General features: G+C 34.9%; 2 protein-coding genes across 3 annotated transcripts; both read right to left on the reverse strand.

Annotated features, from left to right (window-relative positions):
• Window positions 1-1,010: 1,010 nt before the first annotated feature.
• LOC126698635 (amino acid transporter AVT6A-like) lies at window positions 1,011-7,141 on the reverse strand. The gene is made up of 5 exons (XM_050396005.1): window positions 6,565-7,141; window positions 4,731-4,883; window positions 3,624-3,827; window positions 2,405-2,870; window positions 1,011-1,614 (listed from the first exon to the last, which is right to left on the reverse strand). The coding sequence occupies exons 1-5, from the start codon at window positions 6,971-6,973 to the stop codon at window positions 1,476-1,478; spliced, it is 1,371 nt and encodes a 456-aa protein (XP_050251962.1). The 5' UTR covers window positions 6,974-7,141; the 3' UTR covers window positions 1,011-1,475.
• Window positions 7,142-8,858: 1,717 nt separating this feature from the next.
• Window positions 8,859-12,394, reverse strand: LOC126698636 (uncharacterized). Of its 2 annotated transcripts, XM_050396007.1 has the most exons (5): window positions 12,092-12,394; window positions 11,794-11,989; window positions 11,040-11,126; window positions 10,283-10,466; window positions 8,859-9,064 (listed from the first exon to the last, which is right to left on the reverse strand). In XM_050396007.1, exons 1-4 carry the CDS (start codon window positions 12,307-12,309, stop codon window positions 10,314-10,316), a joined length of 654 nt encoding a protein of 217 aa, XP_050251964.1. In that variant the 5' UTR covers window positions 12,310-12,394; the 3' UTR covers window positions 8,859-9,064; window positions 10,283-10,313. The 2 variants fall into 2 exon arrangements, with proteins under 2 accessions (XP_050251964.1, XP_050251963.1); XM_050396006.1 differs by lacking the exon at window positions 8,859-9,064 and having other exon boundaries at window positions 10,150-10,466.
• Window positions 12,395-12,668: the final 274 nt, after the last annotated feature.

Raw genomic sequence — 12,668 nt, forward strand, 5'->3', positions numbered from 1 at the left:
CAATGCATTGGAACACTGGACCCAATCTTTGCTATATTTAATATAAATTTGCCATTATATGAAGGGTGACACTTAATCCACACTTCAGATGTTTTCTATATTCTTATGTTGGAGGAGCAATGCTTCTTGATGATGCAAACAACATTAAGTAGACTACTTGTCCAAACACAAGTATTGGAAAATTTGCAAAGAAGGAAAATCTCCATCGTTGGGTACCAAATTAATCTTTTTCCATACTTGAAGTCAAAATTTCACTCAGCTTAAATGAATGAATTGTATAAGTAAAAATGATTAGTTTTTCTGTCATACCTTTGGAAGTTGGGTGATGTTGCCTTTATATAGGTTGCTTAAGTGACTTTTGCCTTTTACAAATGAATGCTCTATCCCATAATTGGAATATAGTTAGTACATCTATTGTCATATTTGCTAGATCTTTGAGATACATAATTGTTGGAGAATGGTTGTAAATTAATAAAATATTAAATGTATTTTGTCAATCACACTTTCCTTTTTTGGCTTAGCTGACTGCATGGTCGTCTATTTGGATGGACAAGCATAGATGTAGATAATTATGATGAAGATGGTAGATTATTGTTCATCAATTCTATCTTGAGTTTGAACCCTCCAAGAGACTAAAGTCTAGAACAATGACATCATGATCATTATTGACCAACTGCTTCCCACTGCCTAAAAGTTACATAGGCAGAGTTGAACCCCTATTATGGTTCAACCCACCTGAGGCACTTAGATCTCTAGCATATATAACACATGCATTGGTGCAGGTTTAACGCGTAAAAGGAATAAAGATCACTCCCAAAAGTGCTTGCAAACTTGATGCTTCTTAGGCACTCGATTCATAACAGCTTTAAAAAAAAGAAAAATTACGAGACCCTTTTATGAATGGGCCAATAACTAGATTTACATTCAAGTCTCATAAGTAATCCTTGTTTAGCAGGGTAAAACAGACAGTGATATACATATAATCCTTGTTTCTTGTATACACATCTAAGTCTCAGAAGTAACAAGTAAATCTTTTGAAGTTTGAAAAATATCCTCCAGATTTTTGTTACTAAAAATACATCCCTCGAACCTTATGGTTTCTACTTTCTACACATTAAAGAATAGTTGTTTAGTAAAAGTTACAAACCACTCTAAACATTCCACTTGTTAGGCTCTTTAATCTGGAATACCACAACTTCAGCAAATCCAAAATTAATAAGCCAGCACAGAGTGACAATTGACACAAAATAGTCCAAATATACATTTCACTTAATGTAATACTATAAAATGTAAGCATCATGGTCACCTACATTACTTTCCAAAACTGAGGCCCCAGTTATTGAAAGCGTAGGAGAGCATTGCTATTTTTGAACAGTTCAGTGCTTCTCTTTTGATAAATCAAGAGACCCCAAACCCAGCATGCTTTTCAGGGTGGGGATTTGCACGAGGACCGCATGGTTGCATGCTTCATTAGGTTAGCCTCCAACATCTTTCTCACTACTGAAGATGCCGTAAATGTCACTGCAGATGGCCGCACTGCTTGATGAGACAGCTAAAAAGATCATCACCCATGAGACTAGCCTGTCATTCTTTGTTGCAATTCCATGAGTGTCTCTGCACAATAGCAGATATGATTATTTCCAATTAGCATGTTAAGAATTGAAAGCATGGCCTTATGTCAAATCAAGTAGATGTTTTAGATCAATTTTCTAGCACACTAAGATATATGCTTTCTTAGGCATATTATCTGGTATATGATTGCTAAGATCCCATGAGCACCTTAAGTATGGTAGGATTTGGATAGCAAATAAAAATGCACTTGACTCCATAAAGTGTAAACTCACATCTCAGAATTAACTTCATGGAAACAACTCACTGTTCAGCTATATGTCCATATCTAAAATCATGCCAAAACAGGGCATCGTCTTTTTTCACAGCCTTAACTGTGTTGCACATGAGCATCAATCCAAAGAAATGGGGAATCCATATATCAATTAAGACACACCTCAAAATGCACAGTAAAAATCCTTTCATGATCTAATACAGGCCTACTATCATTGACAACCACATAACTAGTGGAGTTAACAAACACTGGGAAAAAGCTTACTGCACCGTATAGAAGATGAATAAACCCTCCTAGAATCCCTGGTTCCCCTCATTTCTACTATTGAAACTAGATACATCTTTTCTTTCATCTATGTGATAGCTAAAATAAGCACAAATATTTATTTACCATTACTACTATTTTTGTAGACTAAAGAATGTTAGTCATAACAATAAACCAGCTAATCTTCGGGTTTTGGTCCATCTATGAGCTTATAGGCAACAATCATTTTGATGATCTCAGATCAGCTACTGTAGCAAGTGATTTAACAAGTCAAACGACATAGTCATAATAGTTTACCTAAGTGTGATTGCAGCTGGAAAGATGAATCCAACTGAAATGGCAGCTGTTGCACCAGTGAACTGAAAGGCATCCCAAATGCTAGGCACAAAGTTGGCTCCCACAAAGATAAAACCCATGAGAGCTGAAGTTAATGAGAAGAATCTCCGGTTGTCAAATGCAATCGGAATGGCATAGGGAAAAAGAAGACCATCTAGGTTGAGGCGAAGTGAGAAAAACACAATTGGAAAAACAAGCATCAGGTGGATGCCATAGCTCACCCTAACCACGTCATCCAGTAATGAGCTATATGGAATTCCAAGATCACCATCGAAATTGGTGAGTACATCATCAAGTGTCTGATCCCCAAAAAGAAGAAATCCAAAGAAGCTGGTAGCAATGTAAACAGATGAGCACAATGCTAGCGACATTCGGACTATCGACTTCATTTGGGAGGGATCTTTCAGTTCATTCTCTATAGGATGAACTGCAAAATTCATTTGAGCATGTGAACAGCCAAAAGTTAGACGTTGAAGCAAGAAGTTAGCAATAATTAAACATCTTCTATATATTGATTTTACAAGGCATAGGCATACACTATTTTTGTGTGTTTTTAAAAGATGGACAAGAAAAAGAAGAGCAATAACCATCCATTGATATGCAGCCACTATGTCAAGTTGTAAACCATAGGTTAGAGTGTGGAACATTTTGTTGGAAAGGCATATTAGGATAGGCACATCATCTGGTGTCAAATTATTTGTAAAATAATTTCTCCTTGAAATAAAGGTAAATTGGAAATTCTGTTTTTTTTTTCCCCCTGTTTTCAGTCAAATATAAACATGACCCTTTCAGCCACTAACAGATTGAGATGACTTCTTAAAACAAGAAATTTTCACAAAGAAAAATATCTAGATATTTCTTATACCCTTTCCAATGACAACAAAATAATGCATTCATTGTTTTTCTACATTAGCAAAGAAAAACGTCCACTAACTAGGAATGAAATTTGGCAGTAGAGAGGAAAATAAATTTGAGCAGAACCAGGCCCTACATATAAGTTTGAACTTACAAGGCAGCCTTCATTAACTGCAATCAGAGTTGTTGTGAACCTTTTTTTTTCTTTTTTCTTTTTTGAGAATAATAAGTATTTTTATCACACACACACGGGGAGAGAGGAGAAGGTTTTTAAAGAAGAGTTGTTGTGAACTGAAATGAAACAGAAATAGATTTCAAAACTTACTATTATGGTGGCAGATATAGGCAGTGACTAGAACGGGAATAGTTGTGAAAAGCTTCCAAAATGAAGCCTGATCGACAAGTTCAGGCATCAAACGAGGCATTTCAATGCTTCCATCTATCAACTTAACAACTGCAACTCCAGCAGTGATGGCCACAAATACAATAGCCAAGCCCACTGACAAAGCTGAAGTGTATCTCAAAGAATCTATCAACACCAATAAGATAAAGGCACAGAAATCAATCAAAATTTCACATTACTTTTTGGCCAGTTAACAAATAACAACTAAAACTGGAAAGGTGAATGCACTATGCACATAGAGTTCTTCAAGGTTATACGTAGATGTTCAAAATCAGATATTATAATGCCAAAAAAAAAAACAAAAACAAAACAAATAAGGGAAGAAACTAATGTAACTTCCTTTACTGGAGTACCCATCCCATGTAAGTGGGATAATAACTCTTTTTGTGGTAAGCACAAATTTATGAGCTGCAGTCATTAAAAAAAAGTATACACTTTAAAATTGTCTATTAAAATAAAAAGTAGTCTCCTACTTGCCTCCTATACATCCATCAGAAAACAAGAACGTCCGCTCTCAATTCAACAAAAAAATACAGAACTTAGCAATATATTATCATGTGTACATACACACCTTCATACGTGCTCACAGGCTCTTTTCTTATATAAATAAAAGTTTATCTTACCTAATCAATACAACAGTCTTTAATTCCCTCACCACTATATTTGCAGCTCTTTTAAAATAATAATATTAATAAATTTCTATTTTGTTTAATCATTTTAATTGTCATTAATCCTTTCATCACTAAATTTGTAATTATGGATAGTTTAATTTTAAAATATAACCATCTCTCCATCACCCTTACTTTCTATCTCATTTTTGATTTTTTTATTTATTTTTTTATATATCTTTTTACTTTGACAAATTTATCCCCACCATATTCTGTAATCTAAATTTTCTCTTCATTTTTAATTATTTAGTGAGGACTTTTTGACAAATCAAAAGACAAACAACCAAATGCTATTTAGGGTTTGTGCATGTATGCATGGATGAGATGTATGTATATATAAAATTGAAACAAGGAGACGCACCAACGCGCTTGAATGAAATGAGAGGAGCAAAAACAAAGAGTGTTGTGAGAAGCAGTAAGGAGGAGCGTGTGGTCCACCAATGCTGTCCAAACCATTCTTCCACCACACCTGAATGCTGCACCCCATCTGACCATGTCCCTGATAACACATCACCTGCATCCAATCCCAACACCATAATATTAATTAATTCTACTCTCCATCCAAAGAAAAATCTACTAAATAACATAAACATTATATAATTACAAAGGGCATTTGGAACATAGGAAGAGACATTGTTGTATTTTCCTTGTAGTGAATATTAATTCCTTACTAAGATTTGAAATATCTATTCCTTAAACGAAGTAATAGCACTTAACCAACATATTGCACTTAAATTTTTTTTTTTAATTGAACATGAGACTTCTTCTTTTTTTGGGACTGAAATGCGATAGAAGTATATTAATAGAGGAAAAGAAGTACAAGACAGAACCCAAAGGATATGCCAAAGAAGAGCAGCCAAACACAGTGGCTAGTAAAATCCCAAGGGAACATAAAAAAGAAAAAAGAAAGAACAGAAAGTATAATAGTATAAAAGTAAACAAACAGGGATAAACAATGACGAGCCAGAAGGTAGAAGTTCAAACAGCCATGAGACTTCTAAAATTTATGGACGATTGTGATGCTTTTTAGGTAAATTTATTAAACTTTGCATTTTAATACTTATGGATGGTTGGATTAACTTTTTATGAAACTTGTATTTTTCTTTTATTAAAAAATAAAAACTCTAAACTTGCTTTATATGACATCATGATATTCATGTGGGTGAATATAAACTTTAATGTTTATAAAAGATGTTATCAATTTTTTTCTTTTTAAATATTTATAAAGATACCAATATTGAATAAAAGACAAGAATATTAATTATAAAATCATTCAATTTATACATAGAAGGATGTTAAGCTACACCCACAAAAAATGTAAATATAATTTTATAAAGAAAATATGATTTCATTGCACTATCTTATCATGTTATACCAAATATGAAACTATACAACACAGATTTAGGATTCTATTCCTACATTATCACCAAATACATGACCATTACAGGATTTCATTCCTATAGAATTAACCATTACAGTGTACTAAACAACATGACCTAAGTTTCACAATATTGGCCATGTCATCTCCATGCAACCTAACTAATAACACGATGTACTATGAGTTAGCATAAGGGACTACCAAAAATTAGGCCCAAATGCAAAAACACCCCATGGGCTTTCAATTCTTCCTTATAACTCCCTGAGGTTTCCACGTCTTCCAAATCGACTCATGTGACTAACTTCTGTTGGCTGTTTTGGACAGCAAAATCACATAATTATCACATGTCTAATGGTGCAATTAATTGGTGAGTCCAATTTTCGGCCAACTATACTCTACTCCCCCCAACAATCCAAATGGAAACATAAACGTGGTCATGTAGTGGTCACCTAAGTTGTCTCAAGATCAATTTGGCGGATATGGAAACCTTATAAAGAAGAATTGAAAGTAGACCTACCCCAAACTGTATGTACACCTGTGGGATCCATTGGTAAGGTTAATATTTAGAAAAAAGTCTAGGACCACAAAATTTTTTCAGAACTTCTTGCGACAACTATGATGCAGCAAAGTGTGAGTTGTGAAAGAAAAAATTGTGGTTTCATGTGAAAGTTACAGTTAACCAATGTCTGTCGCTAAAATTACTCAACATTTAGAGTTTACTACAAGAAACCAAACAACAACAACAACAAAAGCCCAATTCAACAAAAATTAAATTATAAAACAAAAAGTCAAAAAAAGTTCATTAAAAAGTCCGTACCGATGATGATCATGTAGACAACGAGCATGCCCAAGTTATTGACAACAATGCAAAGTTGCAATAAAGTCCGACCGGGCCCACCGAATGCGTCGGATACCAGACCCGAATACGTGGCGGACTTGGAGGCCCGACTGAACCTCAGGATCATTTCAATGGAAGATTCAGTCAACGCGGCGCCCAACACGATCATGACCAGACCCGGTATTAGCCCCAGTTGCTTCATAGTAGCCGGAAGCGCCATGATACCGGCTCCGATGACCGTCGTCGAGAGATTGAACACCGCCCCTGAAAACGACGCGCCGTCGAAGCCTCCCTCCCGGAGCTCCTCCTCCGCCGAGCATTTCTGGGACGGGAGGAGGGGGACGCGTGGGCCGCCGCGACGGTACTTTGGGTCCGTAGCCGAGGGCATAATCGTCACTTGAGAGAGAGAGAGAGAGAGAGTTTCAGAGAGTTTTGTTTTGGGGATTCACGCGGGAACGAGGTGTGGAAACCATGATGTCTTTGGTTTTTTATTTTGAGTTTAAGGAGAGAGGGAGAGAGGAGACTTTGAAGTTTTCGTCAGTTTGGAAACTTTTTGTTTGTTTTCTATAGTTTTGATGTATATGTCCCTGAAAGCATAAGGGAAGGCCAATAGGTATGGGACACCTCACCTACCCAAACAGAAACGGGAGGGGATTTTGAATTTAAACTAGGTCAAACGTTTAAAATTCTATCTGTCTATTAGTAGTATTTAATTTAAAATAGGTGGGATATTGAAGTTATATGATTAATAATTTTCCTAATTCAAATCGTTTAATTTAAAATAAGTAGTACGAACGAAATATTCTAAGACCACATAAAATAGCATAACTTGTGTCACAATTGTCTACATGACAAACTGTGAATGGTAAAGAAAAAATAGTGAACCTATGTGAAAGTAATAAGCAATTAGTCATAATTTGATTTTTTTTTTTTTTGAAGCCAATCACAATATGATATTAACAGTTTAAAACTAATATTGAATTTATCTTTTTTATACTATTATTTAAAGGATTTCCCCTGTTTGGGATCTTTATTTTTTTTCGTTCAAAAATGTCCCCTACACCCCTATGTTTAAGTAAAGACAAAATTAAAGGACAATCCGGTAAAAATACTACTCCTACTAACACATTGCCTAAAAAACAAGGCCAATTCTCCTTTTGATTTTCAAATTACTTTATTCACTTACTTGCCTCTGAGCACGTGCTCACGCCTGTCCTCAAAAGCTCTTATATTTTTTTAGTAAAAGTTAATAGTTTGCATCCATTATAATTTAGGATTACTACATTTTTCAATCACAAAAATATTTAAGTTGTGATGAGTGTTATGTGTTTTGGATGAAATAATTTTTTCATCATACCCTTAAATATTTTTGTGATTGAAAAATGTAGTAATCTCAAATTATAATGGATACAAATTATTAACGTTTACAATAAATATATATATATATATATATAAAAGAACCTTTGAACACTCGCTCACGTCTGCTCAGAAACTAATTACTAATAATTTTCCTAATTAAAGTCCATTTGGTTGGAAGCCAAATAAAACCTTTTACTTCCTCATTTGTCCTTACGTTGGCCAAGAACCACATTCCAATCAAATTTCCTTTACTTTCATAATTAATCTATTTAAATCGGAAATGGTCCCCTATCAAAAAAAAAAAAAAAAAAAAGGGCAATGGTTATATATCATGCGTCTGCCAACATGTAATACCAATCTAGGCAAGGTCGTACTAGTTTGAAAGACTGGTAGCTATCAGTGATTCAAATTCATTTCTTGCTTTCAAGACCAGACAAATTAGGGGAATAGACAAAATGGGGGAGATTGGATCAACTTGAATAGGTTTTTTTTTTTTTTTGGATTGTGTTAACGGGCACCATAAGGTCCCGTTAACTGTAGCTGTCTTTACTTTGTTATTTCCAACTTTATTGTAGCTTTATGTCATATTCTTGCAGCTTTTAGGTTGTAAAACCAATTTTATAGAAAGAAAAAAAATATTAAAATAAGTTTTGGAGTCAGTTTTTTTTTTTTTTTTTTTTTCTCAAATGGAACTCACATTAGTCCAACATTAACAAGCACCACTGTGCTTGTTAACATTTGCCCTTTTTTTTTTTTTTTCTTTTAGAGCCAACTTGAATAGGTATTAGGTTCACAGTTTCCTTACCATTAATTCATACTATGGGTGCAGACCAGAACGTGCAATTTACCGGTTGGCACTGCACTTTCTTTTCCCTTTTTTTTTTTTTTTTTGATAATTAGTTACAATAATAGTGGAGGGAAAATTTGAATGTCTTCGTTTCAAAAACTAAAAAATGCTAGTTCACCAACAAGACTCTGACATCTAACAAGACTCGTTGAACGTATCTTACAAAGGAAAAAGTTTAAAGGGCGACCCAAACGCCCAATCCCTTGACGTTTCAAATTGGAATGTTGGGCCCCCACATCAGGCCTGATCACATCTAAGAGGTTCAAAGCTTATCTGGACGTAGAAGGCAAGAAACATCTTAGTCATTCTCACCATATAATTGTAACAGAATAGTTGGAAACGTATTGATAAATTTACAGTGTAATTAAACCTTAAATATCTTACTAACAAAAATTCCAAAATATGAACATATCCTCTTCTTCTTCTACTTCTTTTTTTTTTTTTTTTTTTTTCTAGACTATAAGCAAATTTTCTGTTATTGCTTGTGACTTGTGACATTAGATAATAACATATTCAACCCGTCCTGTACTTCAATGGTTGATGAAGACAATAGGGTGAAGCAGCCAATCAAGCTCACGAGGAAGAGTGTGAGGTCCTTGAGATGACATCTTGCAGGTGTGGAAGAGCCATCGTAGCATAACGATTACCCCACACACACACGGCATACCAAATTATGATACAAAACCTGCAATTTGATAGCCTTTGCAGTTTGCAGTCATCAATTGTTTCTTCCACCAACCTTTTAAAACTTTCTCTTGCTTTGGCAAGATAAAATTACCTCAACTTCCTCTGACAGAGGAAGAAACTTGTTCATTTTACAAGATCCCTTTGCATTTAAGATATTCCCTTGTCATCAGTATGTATTATTTATAAAATAGCTTTTTGCAAAATCTAGTATAACTATTTCTGTCAAACTTAAAATGTGATGTTCTTTATATTTCAATGGGTTCTCCAATTAGACCTCAAAGGAAGAATCCAACAATTTATCCCAAAAGTGATAATCAACATATATTTTCTTTTATATGTAAGTTTTGGCCCCAAGGGGGAGAGGGAAGGGAAGATTTGAACTAGTGTTAAGAGCAGAATCTAATTTGGAATAACTGAAAAGTTCTTGGCATAACAATACTAGCAAAATGAATCAGATAACCTCTCCTAGATGGGTATTGATGAATTAGGAGATGCATAGACCAAATATGTGGCCCCATCTACCATAATGCCAGACATATTACCAAGGCATATATATTCTCTTCATGGTAACAAGTAACAACAGAAAAAATGGAGCATTTATTGCACGAGAAGGGTTACCACAAATAATATTTTAAGCAAAAATAAGTCATTCAATCATACTTTGCAGAAAATAAAGTAGTAGAAACCACAATCATAGAATGAAAATTGGTGGCCATTCATGAGTTACTAGTAGAGTAAGGGCCTTTTGCAAGCTGTAAGGACATAAATAACTTACAGAGAACAAAGTTAAGATAAATAACTTACAAGCATTGATGTCAACTTGCACATTACTAAATCAAGGCTTTCTCTTTCTCTTGGAGCTTTTACTTGGTTTAACCTTGGAGTCTGCATCTGGATGTGAAGCTAGCTGCTTAGTTTCCATAGCAGAACTCCACAGTGCTCTTTCTACATCTGATGGTGTAAAGGTTTCGTTTTCTGAACTTAATTCCTGCAGATTATCTTCCACTAGATACGTAAACAGGCATCCATAAACCATAGAAATGGGGAACTTTCCAACTTTGACTACTTTTGTAGCACTATTTATTCGACAAGAAGACAGCCATACAGAGTGATTGCTTATTTGATCTGATGCAATTTAAATCTAGATACTAAAAAGAATATTAGAACAAATGAAATACCATAAAACAAGTGTATAGCATTAAACCAAAATGAAGCCCACCACCCTACATATGCATAATGTGTTTATTGAGATTATGAGATATCAATCTCTAGCTTTTTCTTTCCAAAAAACCAGAATAGCTCTACAACCAGAAGACCCTGAGCCCTAAGATCTGGAGATAAAGTTATTGGCTTTCAACTTTTCCATTGAAATCAGATTGCAGTTAAAAGTCAAAACAATAATATTTACAATCTCTTATCTCACATTAAACATTTTGATCACACTAATAGAGGGCAAAACAATCACCATGAGCCCTTACCTCAGACACGTCATTATAATTGCAAATAAATACTTCAAACCACGAATATATAATTGACAATTAGGAGAACAGCGTTCACTGACCTTTGCTTTAGTCTGGAGTTTATTCGCGAATAACAGGTACTGCTTCAGTGAATAATCTTTTGAGTTACCAAGTGCCGCCACCATAGCCTTTTTCACCAACATTACAACAAATCAATAACTGATAAAAGCCACAATAAAATAAACCAGCAACAAAAATAAACAATCATCCTAGATAAAATTGCATTAAGAATATTGATTAAGACCTCATTTGGATGAGCATGTTTTTGCATCGAAACAGAATGTGCAACTCTTTAAAGTATCACATTTTTTAATGTACAACTGTACTTTTACACAATTAATTCACTGAAATAAGCAGTAAACAACCATCCCAAATAAAATCGGGCTACAACTTTGGATGAGCTTATGTTCATGTCAAATAGAATGTACAACTTTTTAAAGTATCACATTTTTTTAAGGTACAACTATACTTTTACACAGTAAACCAAATAAGTCTACCATTTCCTAATTATCAAATCAAGGGCCAAATTTACCTCGTCTGACATGAATGACACCAAGTCCAGCGAATAAGCAACATTTCAACAAATCGATATCTAATAAAAGCCATGAATAAACAGCAACAACTGGAATAGGTACCAAAACAGTTCATCCTAAATAAAATAGCCATTTGGATGAGCTTGTTTTCACATCGAAACAGAATAAACAACTTTTAGGTAACTGTACTTAAAAGTGATTTCGAATTGGTTTATTAGTTTGGAACAAGTGATAATTGATCAAAATTAAGGACCGATTATACCTCGTCGGACATGAACGGCGCCACGTCCGGCGCGTAAGCAGCCAAAACGGCGGAGGCGGTGGCGGGACCGACGCCTTTGAGCACCGTGAGCTCAGACACAGCCTTGGAAACATCAGGCAGTGATTGGAATGCCTTTTCCGACGCCGATTTCACTACCGCCTCGTCCAAAGACGAAACGAAATCCAACAAACGCGGCCTTAAAAAAAAAAAAAAAAAAAACAAAAAAACAAAATTCACACATTATTGATTATACACTTAATAAAGTTCAGGAAGAGAGAGAGAGAGAGAGAGAGAGTACCTCCATTTGCCACGTGTGAGCTTCCATTGCATGAGTTTGGAGAGCTCGGCGGTGGTGATGTAAGGGTTAGGGTTTCGGTTGCGAAGAATCGGAGGGAGTTGGTTGCGGTAAAAGTCGTCAAAGGAAATTAGGTTGGGTTTGTTAAGGGATTCTAAGCGAGTTGAGTAGGAAGAGAGTGCTTCTTTCCAGAGATTCAGCTCAGAGCACTCGAATTTCATTTTTTTTTCTTTCTCTTTCTCTGTTTGTGTGTTTTTGACTTTTTTTTTTCTTACAGGTTCCCGCTATGGCAGTTTTTCGGTTTTTGTTTTCAAATTAAGTGGATTTGAAAGAAGGCCAGAAAGCCCATTTTGTTGTTGGGCTAGATTCTAGCTTACAAGTCCATAAGGGTATTAGTATAGATATTACATATTTGGGTTAGTGAAACTATTAAAGTCCAAATTGAACAAGATTATTTATGATGGTAGAGGAATTGCATCTAAAAATAAAGGGATTCTAGTTGGGTCTAACAAGGGATTTAGGGATGAATTCTGCTTAGGGGAAAAGTTTTGCTGCATAATGGGTTATGTGGCATAAAAAA

This window comes from Quercus robur, chromosome 9, assembly GCF_932294415.1.
Source record: "Quercus robur chromosome 9, dhQueRobu3.1, whole genome shotgun sequence".
Classification (NCBI taxonomy): domain Eukaryota; kingdom Viridiplantae; phylum Streptophyta; class Magnoliopsida; order Fagales; family Fagaceae; genus Quercus; species Quercus robur.